This window comes from Bufo bufo, chromosome 4 (assembly GCF_905171765.1).
Source record: "Bufo bufo chromosome 4, aBufBuf1.1, whole genome shotgun sequence".
NCBI classification, from domain to species: domain Eukaryota; kingdom Metazoa; phylum Chordata; class Amphibia; order Anura; family Bufonidae; genus Bufo; species Bufo bufo.
In genome coordinates, this window is record NC_053392.1 from 239,780,747 (window position 1) to 239,799,366 (window position 18,620).

Below are 18,620 nucleotides of genomic sequence, written 5' to 3' on the forward strand. Positions count from 1 at the left end.
ACTGCTTAAAGAAGGTGTCTTCCAGAAACTGGCAGTAGGACTGGGAGTTGAGCTTGACTCCACCCTCAACCCGAAAAGGCCCCACAAGCTCATCTTTGATGATACCAGCCCAAACCAGTACTCCACCTCCACCTTGCTGGCGTCTGAGTCAGACTGGAGCTCTCTGCCCTTTACCAATCCAGCCACGGGCCCATCCATCTGGCCCATCAAGACTCACTCTCATTTCATCAGTCCATAAAACCTTAGAAAAATCAGTCTTGAGATATTTCTTGGCCCAGTCTTGACGTTTCAGCTTGTGTGTCTTGTTCAGTGGTGGTCGTCTTTCAGCCTTTCTTACCTTGGCCATGTCTCTGAGTATTGCACACCTTGTGCTTTTGGGCACTCCAGTGATGTTGCAGCTCTGAAATATGGCCAAACTGGTGGCAAGTGGCATCTTGGCAGATGCACGCTTGACTTTTCTCAGTTCATGGGCAGTTATTTTGCGCCTTGGATTTTCCACACGCTTCTTGCGACCCTGTTGACTATTTTGAATAAAACGCTTGATTGTTCGATGATCACGCTTCAGAAGCTTTGCAATTTTAAGAGTGCTGCATCCCTCTGCAAGATATCTCACTATTTTAGACTTTTCTGAGCCTGTCAAGTCCTTCTTTTGACCCATTTTGCCAAAGGAAAGGAAGTTGCCTAATAATTATGCACACCTAATATAGGGTGTTGATGTCATTAGACCACACCCCTTCTCATTACAGAGATGCACATCACCTAATATGCTTAATTGGTAGTAGGCTTTCGAGCCTATACAGCTTGGAGTAAGACAACATGCATAAAGAGGATGATGTGGTCAAAATACTCATTTGCCTAATAATTCTGCACTCCCTGTATAGTAACATAGTAACATAGTACATAAGGCCGAAAAAAGACATTTGTCCATCCAGTTCGGCCTTTCATCCTGCAAGTTGATCCAGAGGAAGGCAAAAAAAACCTGTGAGGTAGAAGCCAATTTTCCTCACTTTAGGGGATTAAAAATTCCTTCCCGACTCCAATTAGGCAATCAGAATAACTCCCTGGATCAACGACCCCTCTCTAGTAGCTATAGCCTGTAATATTATTACGCTCCAGAAACACATCCAGGCCCCTCTTGAATTCCTTTATTGTACTCACCATCACCACCTCTTCAGGCAGAGAGTTCCATAGTCTCACTGCTCTTACCGTAAAGAATCCTTTTCTATGTTTGTGTACAAACCTTCTTTCCTCCAGACACAGAGGATGTCCCCTCGTCACAGTTACAGTCCTGGGGATAAATAGTTGATGGGATAGATCTCTGTACTGACCCCTGATATATTTATACATAGTAATTAGATATCCCCTCAGTCGTCTTTTTTCTAACGTGAATAACCCTAATTTTGATAATCTTTCAGGGTACTGTAGTTGCCCCATTCCAGTTATTACTTTAGTTGCCCTCCTCTGGACCCTCTCCAGCTCTGCTATGTCTGCCTTGTTTACAGGAGCCCAGAACTGTACACAGTACTCCATGTGTGGTCTGACTAATGATTTGTTAAGTAGTAGGAATATGTTCTCATCACGGGCATCTATGCCCCTTCTGATGCAACCCATTATCTTATTGGCCTTGGCAGCAGCTGCCTGACACTGTTTTTTGCAGCTTAGTTTGCTGTTTATTAAAATTCCTAGATCCCTTTCCATGTCAGTATTACCAAGTGTTTTACCATTTAGTATGTACGGGTGACTTGCATTATTTCTTCCCATGTGCATAACCTTTCATTTGTCAGTGTTAAACCTCATCTGCCACTTATCTGCCCAAGCATCCAATCTATCAAGATCCCTCTGTAGTAGTATACTGTCCTCCTCAGTGTTAATTACTTTACACAGTTTAGTGTCATCTGCGAAAATTGATATTTTACTGTGCAAGCCTTCTACAAGATCATTAATAAATATATTGAAGAGAATAGGGCCCAATACTGACCCCTGAGGTACTCCACTAGTGACAGTGACCCAATCTGAGTATGTACCGTTAATAACCACCCTCTGGTTTCTATCACTGAGCCAGTTACTTACCCACTTACAGACGTTTTCTCCCAGTCCGAGCATTCTCATTTTATATACTAACCTTTTATGTGGTACAGTGTCAAATGCTTTGGAGAAGTCCAGATACACGACATCCATTGATTCGCCGCTGTCAAGTCTAGAACTTACCTCCTCATAGAAACCGATTAAATTAGTTTGACATGACCGATCCCTCACGAAGCCATGCTGATATGGCGTTATTTGCTTATTTCCGTTAAGATGCTCTAAGATAGCATCTCTCAGAAAACCTTCAAACAGTTTACCCACAACAGATGTTAAACTTACCGGCCTATAGTTTCCAGGCTCTGTTTTTGGACCCTTTTTGAATATTGGCACCACATTTTCCATGCGCCAATCCTGTGGGACATTCCCTGTCAGTATAGAGTCCGCAAATATCAGAAATAAGGGTCTGGCTATGACATGACTTAATTCCCTTAGGATACGGGGGTGTATGCCATCCGGTCCTGGCGATTTGTCTATTTTGATCTTTTTAAGTCGCTGTTGTACTTCTTCCTGGGTCAGACAGGGTACTTTTAATGGGGAATTTATTTCAACATTCAGCATTTTATCTGACAGTTTATATTCCTCAGTGAATACACTGGAGAAAAAAATATTTAACAGCTTTGCTTTCTCCTCGTCGCTCTCTGCGAATCCCCCCTCATTACTCTTTAAAGGGCCGACACCTTCAGATTTATACTTTTTAACATTTATATAATTGAAGAACATTTTAGGGTTAGTTTTACTCTCTTTGGCAATTAATCTCTCGGTCTCTAGTTTGGCCGCTTTTATTAGTTTTTTACATGTTCTGTTTTTTTCCTTATAGTTTTTCAGTGCTTCCGTTCCACCCTCCTGTTTTAGTGTTTTATATGCTTTCTTTTTGTCATTTATTGCTTTCTTTACAGTTCTGTTTATCCACATTGGTTTCTTTTTGTTCCTTAACCTTTTATTCCCATACGGTATGTACCTCTCACAATGAGATTTTAGGATGTTTTTAAAGATATCCCATTTTGTGGCTGTATTTTTATTTTTGAGGACTTTGTCCCAGTTAGTTAGGCCTATGGCCTCTCTTAGTTGGCTAAATTTAGCTTTTTTGAAGTTTGGTATTTTTGTTCCTTCCTGTAGAAACGCTCTTTTGAAAGATAATTGGAAGGTTATTACTTTATGGTCACTATTTCCCAGGTGTCCCCCAACCTGCACGTCTGTTGTTCTGTCAGGTCTATTGGTTAATACTAAATCCAGTATGGCCGTCCCTCTAGTCGGGTCCTGAACCAGTTGGGAGAGATAATTGTCTTTGGTTATTGCCAAGAATCTGTTTCCTTTATGAGATATACAAGTTTCAGTTTCCCAGTCTATATCTGGGTAGTTGAAGTCCCCCATAATAAGCACCTCATTATGATTTGCCGCCTTGTCTATCTCATTTAGTAGTAGAATTTCTGTGGACTCTGGTATATTAGGTGGTTTATAGTAAACTCCTATTAGTAATTTATTGTTGTTTTTAGCTCCATGTATCTCTACCCACAGTGACTCCACATGTTCATGTCCCTCACTTATATCTTCATGGAATGTGGGCTTTAGACAGGACTTTACATAAAGACAAACCCCTCCCCCTCTCCGGTTTTGACGATCCTTTCTAAACAGACTGTAACCTTGTACATTAACCGCCCAGTCATAGATATCATCCAGCCATGTCTCAGTTATTCCCACTATGTCATAGTCCTCCTCACACATCACTAATTCCAGTTCACCAGTTTTATTAGTCAGGCTTCTGGCATTAGTATACATACATTTGAGAGGTTTATGTATATTTTTTACCCTACACCTTTCCTTCTGAACTGTTCTAGTCCCTCCTTCCATTCCTCCCCCAGTCCCACTACCTTGCCCCCGGTCTCTATCTGCACTATCTTCCCCTTCTATAGTGTAATTACCCTCCCCCCCAGTCCCTAGTTTAAACACCATCCATAGTTTATGTCATCCATAGATCCCCCCCATAGCAGTGTCATCCACAGATCCCCCTCGCCATAACAGTGCCATCCACAGATCCCCCTCCCATAACAGTACCATCCACAGATCCCCCTCCCATAACAGTACCACTGCCATCCACAGATCCCCCTCCCCATAACACTGCCATCCACAGATCCCCCTCCCCATAACAGTACCATCCACAGATCCCCCTCTCCATAGCAGTGCACAGATCCCCCTCCCATAACAGTGCCATCCACAGATCCCCTCCATAACAGTGCCATCCACAGATCCCCCTCCCCATAGCAGTGCACAGATCCCCCTCCCCATAACAGTGCCATCCACAGATCCCCTCCATAATAGTGCCATCCACAGATCCCCTCCATAACAGTGCCATCCACAGATCCCCCTCCCCATAGCAGTGCACAGATCCCCCTCCCCATAACAGTGCCATCCACAGATCCACTCCATAACAGTACAATCCACAGATCCCCTCCCATAACAGTGCCATCCACAGATCCCCCATAACAGTGCCATCCACAGATACCCTCCATAACAGTGCCATCCACAGATACCCTCCATAACAGTGCCATCCACAGATGCCATCCACAGATTCCCCCCCATAAGTGTGTCATACACAGATCCCCCCATAACAGTGCCATCCACAGATACCCTCCATAACAGTGCCATCCACAGATCCCCCTCCCCATTACAGTGCCATCCACAGATCCACTCCATAACAGTACAATCCACAGATCCCCCTCCCCATAACAGTGCCATCCACAGATCCCCCCCATAACAGTGCCATCCACAGATCCCCCATAACAGTGCCATCCACAGATGCCATCCACAGATTCCCCCCCATAAGTGTGTCATCCACAGATCCCCCATAACTTGTCTTTTTTACATTGTAATGCAAAATTTTAATAATTATGTAACTCCTAAATTTGTTTTAATATGGCCTTTGAACATAATTTTTCAAGTAAAATCATATAAACCCCTTTTTTTGTCATTTTGGTGTTTTTTACTGATTAATCGATTAATCGATGAAATTATCGACAATTAATCGATTATTCAAATAATCGTTAGCTGCAGCCCTAGTCAACATACAGGACAAAAGATACATATAAAAGAGTAAGCAAGGTCAAAACAAGCCGAGGTCAGTACCAGGAGGTCATGTCAGTACAGAGGAATAACCAAATTACAACAAACACAAGCTGAGGTCCGAATGAGAGGAGGTCACGTCAATACAGAGGAAACAGCAGAAGCGGGGTCAAGGAAACAGAGCCAAGGTCAAGGTACAATGCAAACCAATACAGAGAACTTGGTAATGAAAATACCTTATTCACAGGCAACCTGTGGCCAGCAGGCTGCTTAAATAGTCCTGGCTGGTGAGTCACATGACGTGGCCGGCGTAATGTGACTCACAGCAGCCCAACTCAGCCGAGCACTGATCATCATTATCGGTGCTCGGCTCTCCTGCAGCTCGCCTGCTGTCATAGAGATGAGGACGCAGGCTACATCCCTGTCCCTCTCCTTGCGCAGGGTGCCAGCGGTGCTGTGAAGGAAGCGCGCATCGCTGGCCCCTCGTTACAGCCTGCCTGGGAATACAAAACATGCGCAACACCCTAGATTTCTGACAAATTTACATACAGTACAGACCAAAAGTTTAGACAGACCTTCTCATTCAAAGAGTTTTCTTTATTTTCATGACTATGAAGGCATCAAAACTATGAATTAACACATGTGGAATTATATACATAACAAACAAGTGTGAAACAACTGAAAATATGTCATATTCTAGGTTCTTCAAAGTTGCCACCTTTTGCTTTGATTACTGCTTTGCACACTCTTGGCATTCTCTTGATGAGCTTCAAGAGGTAGTCACCTGAAATGGTCTTCCAACAGTCTTGAAGGAGTTCCCAGAGATGTTTAGCACTTGTTGGCCCTTTTGCCTTCACTCTGCGGTCCAGCTCACCCTAAACCATCTCGATTGGGTTCAGGTCCGGGGACTGTGGAGGCCAGGTCACCTGGCACAGCACCCCATCACTCTTCTTCATGGTCAAATAGCCCTTACTTTCAAAGTTTTCCCAATTTTTCGGCTGACTGACTGACCTTCATTTCTTAAAGTAATGATGGCCCCTCGTTTTTCTTTACTTAGCTGCTTTTTTCTTGCCATAATACAAATTCGAACAGTCTATTCAGTAGGACTATCAGCTGTGTATCCACCTGACTTCTCCTCAACGCAACTGATGGTCCCAACCCCATTTATAAGGCAAGAAATCCCACTTATTAAACCTGACAGGGCACACCTGTGAAGTGAAAACCATTTCAGGGGACTACCTCTTGAAGCTCATCAAGAGAAAGCCAAGAGTGTGCAAAGCAGTAATCAAAGCAAAAGGTGGCTACTTTGAAGAACCTAGAATATGACATATTTTCAGTTGTTTCACACTTGTTTGTTATGTATATAATTCCAAATGTGTTAAGTCATAGTTTTGATGCCTTCAGTGTGAATCTACAATTTTCATAGTCATGAAAATAAAGAAAACTCTTTGAATGAGAAGGTGTGTCCAAACTTTTGGTCTGTACTGTATATATATATTTTTTTTTTTGTTACTCAAATTGAAGAAATTTTAATTAAATACAAATTGTAATAAAAAGTTGCCTTTGTTCTCACCTCTTTATTTGACTTTTATGTTGGAAAAAATAGAGCAGGTGCTTCAAATAAATGGAGCTCTTCTGAACACCATATTTCTTAGTGTATTTACACCAGAAAACTGAATTGATAAATCTGCTTCTCTTCTATCACAAATCTAGCTGACTGCCTGCAGCCATCACTAGGGAGCGCTCGGTGAATAGGAATTAATACAACTACCATGGAAGCTGTAATCATTTCTTTGCATTGAACTCCCCCTAGTGGTTGCAGCTTGAAAATGCACTGTTTTCAAACAGGGAAGAGAAGAACAAGTTCTGTGCCAGGTGCCCCTCCCCCCAGACCCCATAGCAGTCGTGTGGTCTGCTCTATTGCAGTTATAAGAACAGAAGGATGAGTATGGGAGGTGTATCCGTTGGGTTCCACCCAACTTAACTAGTTGAGGCAGGCACAGGAGACTACCAGCAAATGAATAGTAAGAGTTTTATTGATGGGTAATTTTCAAAAACAGACAACGGGTTTTGGGGTTCTAGGACCAAGTCTTTTCCGATGAGTGGATATGGTGGGTGCTAGTATAGTACTCAGCATATTTGTACTGTTCCTTATTACAAGGTGACCAGCAGTAAGGACTTCTATGCACGCTACACAGTGTGGTGGGAGGGAGTACAGCTGCTGGGTCCTAGAACCCCAAAACATGTTTGTTTTTGAAAATTACCCATCAATAAAGATTCTTCTATTCACTTGCTGGTCATCTCATGCGCCTACCTCAACCAGTTGATTTGGGTGGAATCCAACTGGTACACCTCCCCTACTCACCCCTCTGTTCTTGAGATATTCCTCCGGCTGTTTGGCGACTTTGCCTGGCACTGGCTGCAGCGACCTCATCATCTCCACTTACGAACCTTATATCTCAACGCACTCACCACACCAATACAGGTGAGCGCATAACCATCCCTTCAGGGATTGAGATGCCTTACATACTTAACCTATGAGCACCTTCTCTCTCACCATTGTACACTTTATTGCATTGATTTTTATATTTGACTGTACATTATACGGTACAGTATAAGTTGGTAAACTGTTTCTTTATCTACAGTATATTAGCAGCATATTAGAAGCATTGTTGACTTTAGCTATATTGACTACACTTTTCGTCTCCTTATTGATATTTCACAGTGGAATGCAGTGATAATTTGTACACTCAGAGGAGTGGAATCATTTCCAGTGCGGATTTTCCAAGCCCATATCCGAAGAGCTCTGACTGTCTGTACAGAATTGAGCTGGAGGAAGGATTTGTCATTAATCTTCAGTTTGATGACAACTTTGATATTGAGGACCACCCAGAAGTATCATGTCCATATGATTACTTAAAGGTACAAGTTCACTTTCGTCCAATTTCACATTTCTCCATGATCTATAGATGATTACATTATTTTAGAGAGCTTGTCAAATTAAATAGATCTAATAGAGCTATATTTGTTTAAATTGAAATTTTTAGTGCTGATTTATGTAGGAATGCACTGGACTTTTGGGAATAGGGTAACATAGAGTAAATGTCCTCTTCCCATACATACAGAATGCTCTGTGTAGAAACTTCCATTCTTTGGCCATGTAGCATTGTCATGTGATGCCATCTACCATCAGAACAGGTGCTGTATGCCTAGAGTGCCAGATCTATTACAAGGTGACCACAGTATTGAGAGCCCTATACCGAGCCTTTTGTTCATGTAGAGGAGGAGGACATATATGAGCTGGATCGTGGCTGCAATGTACACACACGTTTTAATTAGTGTTGAGCGCGAATATTCAAAAAGCAAATTTTTATCTCGAATATCGCAACTTCGAGAATTTGCGAATATTTAGAATATAGTGCTGTATATTAGTTTTTGGAATATTCGGCATTTTTTCCATCTGAAGCCATGATTCCTCCCTGCTTAAATTGCTTTTTGGGCCAATGACTCATTGACCCACAAGCAAGAAGCAGGGAGGAATCGTGTGTTCAGATGGAAAAAATGATGAATATTCTAAAAACAAATATATAGCACTATATTCTATAGTACTATATATTAGTTTTTGACCCACGCCTGTATTGATCTTGTAATATTTGCAAATTAAGCGATCATTACCTTGCCGATTTTCGAGTAAAAAAAAAAGAATGACGAATATTCTACAAAATATTAGCGAAATATCGCAAATTCGAATATTGCCCCTGCCTCTCATCACTACTTTTAATAGCACCATTTATATTACACATCATGGAAACTCTTTTAATGAGTGAAAGGTTGTAAAGTAGTACTACATACACTTGAAGTCATATTTTCTCTTCTTTTACCTGTACATATTGTGGAGCATTTTCATAGGAATATGTGGACGTACATTTGATTGCACACCTACTATAGGTTAATAATAAGACAATTGGCAAAGCAAGTATCCATGCAGTTTCATATGCAAGATTATTCAGTATGTCTGTTGTGTCACTTGATCTGTCATCATCTATCACCACTTCATTCCGATGAAACCACCGGGAGTATTAATTATCAAGGACTCTGGATGTAAGGAAATGTCATGCAGTTTTTGCTGATGTTACTTTTTGTATGTTACATTCAGTTATAATAACTGTGTTAATCCATGAATGGTTAGATCAAAGCTGGAAGAAAGGAATTTGGTCCAATATGTGGAGAGAAATCACCAGGAAGAATAGAAACAGAAAGTAACAGTGTTCAGATCCTATTTCATAGTGATAATTCTGGGGAGAATGGAGGATGGAGACTGTCTTATACTGTCACAGGTACCTTTATGATCATTAACATCAGTGTGCGCTCTAGCAATATCATATGCCTAAGTCGTTCAATCATACAATGTACATCACACAATCTCATTTCTAGTCAATTGATGTATCTCTGGCATACTCTTTCCTGCATAGTGTAACAGAATGTCATTTTAGGAGTTCCTTGTCCTGACCTACGGCCACCCACAAATGGGAAAATTGAACCTTCTCAATCAGAATACACCTTCAAAGACCAAGCAGTTATCACCTGTAACCCTGGATATCGAATTATAAAGGTGGGCCATAGTTATCCCCGTCCATAATACAGACACCTACAGTATTCTAATCCAACCAACCAAGTTATGAGATCATGTACAGTCAGAAATTATGGAGTATATTAATGTTAGCATTGGCATTTATTTCTATAATATGGAATCTTGAAAGGACATTTTGATCTATGGAAACTGTTCAGGTTATATACAGTATAGATTAGGTTATATACATTATAATTTGCTTAAATGTTGAGTAACTTTTCAATACATTACTTATCTACTAATCCAGATTTTTGGCTGCCTATAGACTACATCTGTTTTCCTGTTCCTCTTGGGAGAAACAATCCCAAAGTTTTACTTGTTTCAAAGTCACCCTATTAAGGCTAATTTCTTGCATTTTTGATGCTGTTTTTGTGCAGATGTTTGGCATACATATCCACTTAAGTGTGCGATCAGAGGATCTCACAAAGTAGTGTGAAGGCAGCCTGAGGATACGGCCACACAGAGTTTTTTCGGATGAAGTTTTGAGGCAGATTTGCCTGCAGGATTTTTTGCCAAAGTCAGAAATCAGAAATGTAAAGCAAGGATTTAAGCTTCTCTTTCCTGGTGGATCCACATCTGGCTTTGGCTGAAAACCCTGTGGAAGCTCTGCCTCAAAACTTCTTCCAAAGAATTCTGTGTGGCTGTACCCTTACAGTCTGTATTATATTCCAGTGCTGCATTCTCAGTTCTGCTGATCATCAATAGAAACAGCTGAAAAGCTGAAATTTTTGTGCGAAATGGACTTTACATTAAAATTGGCACCACATTTCTGGTGCATAGGATACATTTCCCCAAAAATGTTTAGCTCAGCTTCAATAATGTGGTGAAAATTACTATTCTTTCCAAATCTGATTTCTGTAACGTGGCTGTAGTAAACATGACACTTCCGGCAATGAAGAAGACTGATGGGAGTTTTCAGATCTGAAGCCTGCAGAATTGTGAATGCAGCTCTCAGAAGAGAAACAAAACCATGTATTTATAGTTATGGGTTAGAGGCTCCTGTTACATGTAAGGATGTTACAGATGTTTTATGACTGCATGGTTTGTAGATCGATAAATTTACCATGTTCTAGTATAGAATCTAAGAGTAGATGCAAGCATGAAAAGGGTCTTATATTACATTCCACTGAAATTTCATAGTATAAGTCAATAAGATATTTGGAGTGGGTAGTGAGTCGGACTTAGGCTACTTTCACACTAGCGGCAGCCTTCTCTGGCAGGCTGTTCCGGCAGGTCAACAGCCTGCCAGATCCTGCTGCTGTTAGTGCACGCATGACGCCGGAGGTCCGCTCCGGCCCCATTGACTATATTAGGGGCGGCCGGAGTTCCGGTGGCAGCACGGCAATCATGCTGAGAGGCGGCCGGAATAAAACTACGACAGAAGCGTGAATAAGAATGCTGCCGCTAGTGTGAAAGTAGCCTTAAACAGTCCCGTTGAATGGACCAGCTATCTAATGTCACTTGTGTAAGAGGTTATGTCACTGGGAATCAATGGGTTAAAAAGAGAGGCTGGTGCCAATGTTTGTTCATTGCCACCCCTTGTTTGTGTTTTGGTTTTCAGATCCAGTCTGTTGTCCTTATGAGGACTAATGGTTGTAAGAGCGTAGGTTAGGTGCACCCATCTGTTTTAGTGATGTATGTAAGGAAAGCTTCAAGGGACTCATCTTTGGTTATTTATCTTATCAAATACGTACAGACCTGACTTAGGTAGCATTTCAAATATGTAGTTATACTTTTGAAGGAACAAAACTTTCTCAAGGTTTTTCCTCCCCATCCAGGATTCAAAGCATGTAGAAGTTGTTTGCAGTAGTGGAATGTAATTTGTTTTATAGATATCTGTCCAATCATGATTGCCTCGGTATTTACTATCCACATTCGCCATTTCTTATATATAATCTCACCTGTCAGCTAAAGATTTCCCTCTCCTTATGCTTTTACAAGAATTTGCTGCATTTCTTCATATCTACTTCTTCTACTGATGTTCATTGTTTCCATTCTCCATGTACTACCTAAACTGTTAGAATTTTAACTTAAAGTGGTACTCTCATCACAGACATTTATAGCATACTTACAGGAGTAATTTAGCAGCTGTGGAAATGCTGTTTACGTAACTCCCATTCATTTCTATGGGAGTTACTTCTTTTGTACTCCATGCCTCCTCTGCTTTTGATCTCATGATGGATGTGGCAGTCAGTCACTGCCTAGATTGGGTTGGGGGATCACCATTCTTGAGATGGTTGCAAATCCCAAAGTTGACACCCATATATATCAGACATTTATAACATATCCTGTTGAAAAGAAAATTATACAATGAACAGAATGAAAGGCTGAAATGAAAGCATGTTTTTTTTCTCTTTTACTAGGACAGTGTGGAAATTGAAAGTTTCCAGCTTGAGTGCAGGAAAGATGGGACATGGAGTAATGAGGTTCCAAGATGTCAAAGTAAGAGACATGCTACTATCTGATATATATAGAAGCAGAAAATATCTTCAGAACATCATTACCTCTTATTGTCAGGACTTTAACGGACTACTGAAACTTTTTCAGCAAGCACAATTTTTGATGCCAAGAATCATTTGCTGTTTTCTATAGCTCTTTTAAGCTTCATTTAAGATGATAGAATTATATTTTCAGGTGCATTCTTCCTCATTTATTAAAACACAGGGCAAAAAACTCTACCTACAAAGGCGGGTATGAATTTTTAAAAAGATGGAGTCGAAAAGAATTGTCCATATTCCTATTGCTTTAATGTTCATCTTAAATGTAGCATGAATATTTCTCTTGCTCTTTAAACTATTGTGTAAAAGGATTCTCCAGTAATTGGAACGGAACCAATTTTCTTCACTACCCTATTTATTATTTCTGTTCTGCAAAACAACTTATTCGGTGGAAATGCAACCCTCTACCCTCTTCCTTGCTCCTGCCTGTGGAGTAATCAATTAATTTATTTCTTAAGAGGGTTCGTGATAGCTGTACTCTGGTGGTTGGTTTTCTGCATGGGGCTTGTTTGCATGTATACTAATCTCCCTCTCCTCTTTTTGTCTCCCTTCTACAATATTTTTACTTCTTTGTTGCTTTCCTCCTTTTCATGAACCTACAGAGAAGGATGTCAGGATGAGCTGAAGACTGGAATGAGAACAAGCTGCCATGGGCCTGTTGTCATTTGTCCCAATGTTAAAGAACACTTTGTTTACCTCATATTTTAACCTCACAAGACAGATGATTGTGTGAATAGCAGCTGGAGGTTTCTGACCAGAGTCAATACATACAATAAGCAGGCAGCTCCTGCTTCTAGTTCAGCCTGTTGCTCTCATTAACTACTCAAAGCACATATGCCAGAGGAAAGAATTATTATTATTACGTAGACCGAAAAGCCTGTCTGCTGACTTCCTCGCCCTCTAAAATGTAATTTGCATATGCTTAGCTGTAGCTTTATTATTTAAAGGGCATTCTTTCCAATAAAGGGCAAAACACATATCTAGGCATGCTGACAGAATTATCAGTCTTGAAATTCTTGAAATTACAATTATAACAAATCGGTTGGCAGATTCGGTCGGCAGATTTGACCCCAATTGAGAGTGCTCAGATTGTCCTGACAAGTTGTGGATGACACTCTGAGGTCTCTAAAAACTGTATGCAACTCATTTCAAGCTCTTTAATGCCAACACAGCATTAGTAATGTCAAAGTGACAGTGACATACAGTACTGTCCAAAATCTTTAGGCAGGTGTGGGAAAAATTCTGCAAAGTAAGAATACTTTGAAAAATAGAGAATTAAATGGGTTGTGCAGTGGGTACATATTGATGACTTACCCTCAGGACACCTGGTACCCCCCACGATCAGGTGTTTGAAGAGGAGGTAGCGCTCATCTAAGTACTACTTCATCTTGATTACAGAGGTGGACCCCCACAATCAGATATTGATGTCCTGATGATAGGTCATCAATAGTTTACTTTGATCAGTTAACAAAATGTAAAGTGAATGAATAAGAAAGAAATCCAAATCAGACCAATATTTATTGGGACCCTCTTTTGCCTTCAAAACAGCATCAGTTCTTCTAGGCAAACCTGCACAGTTTTTGAAGGAACTTGGCAAACAACTTGGAGATCTAATCACAGATCTTCTGTGGATGTAGGCTTCCTCAAATCCTTCTGTCTCTTTATGTAATCTCAGACAGACTCAATGATGTTGAGATCAGCGCTCTGTGGGGACCATATTATCACTTCCAGGTCTCTTTTTTATGCTAAAGATAGCTATGATTGTTTGGGGTCATAGGTGGAAGTCTGGGGTTGTTGTACTGCAGCAAAATTAATTTGGAGCCAATTAGACACCTACCATATAGTATAGAATGATGGATAATCATCTGCTCATATTTCGTAGCATTGAAGATATAATCCTAACCAAATCCCCAAATCAATTTGCTGAAATGTAGCCCCAAACTTGCAAGGAACCTCCACCATGCTTCATTTAATTCCTAATTCTAAAGAAAATCTAATTTGACTCTCATTTTCCAAGAAAGTAGGTCAAATTCAACGTTTTGGAATTTCTCAAAATGACATTAGCCATTTTTCCAGAGCAGGAGACAGGAAAGAGGAAGGAGAATGTCATGATTAGAGATGAGCAAATAATTGAAAAGTTTGATTTGGCTGATTCTGCGAATAAAAAAAAAAAATTGCTTCGTTACGAATTACTTCGTCACAAAACGCATATTTTTGTAAGTAGCGGGTGCAATGACAGGGAGCTGCTATAGCGCTGCCCCCTTCATTGTACCCCTCAGATGCCGGGTTCATACATGATCGTGACATCTGAGTGTAAAATTAACGATAAAAAAATTTAAATCAAACTTACCGCCTCCATTTGCTTGAGACGGGCCGGCTGTCTTCATCTTGCTTGAAGATCTGGAGCGAATGGGATTTCGGACGAGATCTTCAATCAAGATGGAGGCTGGCAGCCCGTCGTGAGTAAATAAGTTTGTTTTTTACACTATTTCAGGTTAAATTGATTTGCTGACATGAAGCACGAGGAAATTCGTCTACGAGGCGAATCTAATTTATCCTGAAATTCAGATCGAATTCCACTTCGTAGGATTCGATTCGCTCATCTCTAGTCATGATCCAAGGCAGTGTCTTTGTGTATACACACCAGCAAGCATTTGCCACCAATAAGCAAAAATGTTTACGACCATTTAAAAACAGCATAAAAAATTCTACTGTGCAGTTTGTTTTAAAGAGGCTGTTTGTTACCACCACTAGCCATATGTTTATCCATAGCCATATATGTTACTATCACTTTACGATTACTAACACTGTCTTGGAATTAAAGAGCTTACAATGATTTGCATACAGCTTTAGGAGACCCCAGAATGTAGTTCATATCTTTTCAGGGCAGTTGGAGCACTTTCGATTCAGGTCAAATTTATTCAGACCCAAATTGAATCTACTGCCTGATTCAGCCGAATCAAATATGAATTTCAAGAAATTTGCGTATTACCCTAGCTGCATTTTTGAGAGATTCGACGGTATCGAATCACAGAAGACTTGGGTAAGTCTGGAATCCAAAGTTTTGGGAAATTCAAGAGAAATTCATCAATTTGCTCATCTCTATTGATATCATTATTATATTTATTATCTACATGTGTACAGCTCCTTCAACTATACTGTTGGGCATTATGAATAAAATAACTGATAAAGACTAGTTTTACAAGCTAAAGTGGATAGTATATAGTTCCATGAAATACTGTCATGAAGAAATAAATGCAATTATTTCTAGTTTGTTTAAGCTGTATTTATTATTCAGAAAGACAGGGCTTTTACTGTGCACATATATTTTAATATTGTATGTTGCTTCAGTCATAAGGAGGAGGAGAAAAAAAAAATTCAAGATATGATGTAAGTGACTGGATTAGGGTGCATGAACCCTTTATGATGCCTCCAATTGTCTCCCATACAGGATCAGGAGACAATGTCCATTGTAAATGGAGGAATTATTTCTAGGGGAGTATATTTTTGTGCACTCGACTGTTCAACAGTGCATGATGTGTGCTAAGGATTCTGATGGCTCTGTGATAAGGTGTCATACAGCCTCCATGCACACAACTCTTTTTAGGCTTTTTGTGAGCATTTTATATACATAGCATGTGAACAGAACAAGTAATGATGGCACATGCCAATTGCTAAGGAAATGCAGTTTAGGCTTAAAACGATGTCCATACAAAAGGATAGTTTATCAGCATCCAAACATAATGTATGTTTTATGGACATAATTTCTTATAATACACCACATATCGGCCCACACAGGTATTTTTCAAGATCCCTACTGTACTGTGTATGTGATCTATGTTTCAGTGTCAATAAAAAACACATTGGGGGAATTTATCAAGCCCTCCAGATTTCTGGCTTCAACAAGGCACAAAAGAGGGCACAAATGTCACAAGTTCACTCCAGGGGGATGAGGGTGGTATAAAAACTGAAGTATCTCTAGACACATTTAAAGATGTACCAAACGTATCATACAACTTGCGATGTTTGATAAAATTGGTGCTTATGTTGGCAATGCAGACTTAAGCAAAGCTTACTTCAGTAATTCCCCTCATGATACATTCTTCCATTGGCTTTGAATGTTAGTCCTCTTGTACACATCAGTATTTTGGTGATTTAGATCAGCAATTGGATGTCAAATCTAGGAGTGGATCAAAAATAGTGAGGAGGTACACATTTTTTCATTATACTTTTCTTTATGTAGGATCCACTCCTGGGTCTGGCTTATTGAGGCAAAATGCTGACCAAATACTCTCCATGTGAAAGAGGCCTTAGTCTGAGCATGGAATACATGCTCAGAAATATGTCATAAGAGATCTACCAATACCAAATCTTGACTAGTAGGCAATATGGAGTGAGGATCAGATTATTAAAGGGAGTCTGTCAGCAGTTTTGACCATGCAGGTAGTGCTAGGCAGGGGCCCTGGAAAGCTTTGTAAATCTACAGTATCTACGGTAGCTGAGCGGTTATAGTCTCAGCATTACTTTTAAATATATATTTTAATCAAGCATGCAGCCCTCCCATAAGCACTACATCCATCACTCAGCCCAGAGGGGAGAGGTTGTGGAGCTACTTGAGTAATTCTGAAATTACAGCCACTTACATAGGCATGTTTAAGCAGCTCTCCAGTGCCCCTACATAAAACTGTAAAAACTGCACACAGACTCTTAAATTATTACTTAAATTTACTGACTCGTGAGAAGAAGGGTCAATAATTATACTGGAGACATGGTAACGGGAATGACTATACTGGAGATTGTTAAGAACGTCCTTACATATCAGATATATTAGGTGTTGGGAGAAGTAAGCCCTGGACTCCAGAACTCTGGCTTCAATAAATCGCAAATAGGTCTTTTTGACTTTTTAGGCTTATTTGCGCAAACATTTTAACAACATTTTTTATTATTATATCACTCACTCCAGTTTTAAAGAATTGGTGGGAAAGTAGGTGTGGGCTTATAAACACAACCAAACTATGCATTGGTCATTGCTAGATAGAGAAAATGGTACCAAAAAAATCACACAAAATATTCATAAATATAATTGGATACCATAAAACTTAACTTTTATTCTATTAACAAAATAAATCCCTAGATGCTTCAGATAAACACCACTTGCTGTGCCATTGGCAACCAGGAGCTAGGGATAATGGGGAGACTGGTACTGGGTCTCTTACAACTAGTCTATCCCTACAATGGATACACCCTGAGGTGGCAGTCAGAATATCCACAGTAGAATCCCACAGCTGCCCGTGGACACCTAGCAGGCCCTCCCTGTCCCTGTGCAGCAATGGAGACTGCCCAGCTTCGTCACACTGTGGTGGAGGGCCCTGTTACCAATAAAGTATTTCTTTATGTCCCTAATTAACGTTCCAACGCCTTTCGTTGGACATTAGTCCAACTCATCAGGGGATCAGTTAGTTATGATCCCAGTTTCTGAGGCGGTAATCCAGTTGCAGGGCTGTGCTGGTAACGACACAGACCCAAAACTGCCTCTTCCCGCTGGGTCAAAATACACACAGATCAGATAAAAAAGGGGAATGTGGGTCCCAATATGCTGGTCCGTTCACTTGGATAAGAGTCAATACTTATCATAGCCCCACCATGTCTCGATCCACAAGGATGCGGCTGTGTTCTGGCATGTGGCAGCAATACTTCCACAGGTGAGGTAGCACCCTTTAAAGACCGCCGGGAACTCCAGCACGCCTACCTCACCAGTCAGCTGTCTGCTGCGTGACTGGGTCATGTGTGGGTAGCCCGTCAGGCTGATCAAGACAGTTTTATCAACTGTGACATTTTAAAAAGACACAAAAAGTGTTGCAATCTTACCCTTGTAAAGAAGTAGCATAGAATGTGGAATAACATCTCAAGACAGAAGTGATGGGGACCTTTATCAAGACCGGTGTCCCAAGTTATGGAGCGAATATAGGGTGCACCATCATTTGCAATTTTTGACGCCATAAAATTAATGTAAAAGCCTTAATAAATCCCCCCTTAAGACCTAAACAGTATCCTGCAAAAATGACTTTAAAGAACATCTGTCATCAGGCTCAATCCTATTAAACCAGGCACAATGCCTGGTGGGTTTGATTCTGGTGAGTAAAACAATATGTTATTTACACTGTATCTGTCTCCACTATGCCATTAGTGATATGTCAATTACTCATCCGGTGCACCGCGGCATGTCCTGCACCTCTGGCCACTGAACCGTCCCTCTAATTGACAGGGCCATGCATCTCCCCTGGCCCTGTAACCTCTAGCCTGTGCCATAGTCTACACTATTGACTCATGCGCAGTGAATCTGTCTCTAC

General features: G+C 40.6%; 1 protein-coding gene across 2 annotated transcripts in view; it reads left to right on the plus strand.

Annotated features, from left to right (window-relative positions):
- The window catches only part of MASP1 (MBL associated serine protease 1), a 206,256-nt gene that overhangs the window by 106,967 nt on the left and 80,669 nt on the right, over nucleotides 1-18,620 (plus strand). For both annotated transcript variants that reach the window (XM_040428394.1, XM_040428393.1), the window contains exons 5-8: nucleotides 7,868-8,064; nucleotides 9,332-9,479; nucleotides 9,636-9,754; nucleotides 12,136-12,214. In XM_040428394.1, coding sequence (XP_040284328.1) covers nucleotides 7,868-8,064; nucleotides 9,332-9,479; nucleotides 9,636-9,754; nucleotides 12,136-12,214 — 543 coding nt within the window. The remainder of the gene's footprint in view (nucleotides 1-7,867; nucleotides 8,065-9,331; nucleotides 9,480-9,635; nucleotides 9,755-12,135; nucleotides 12,215-18,620) is intronic.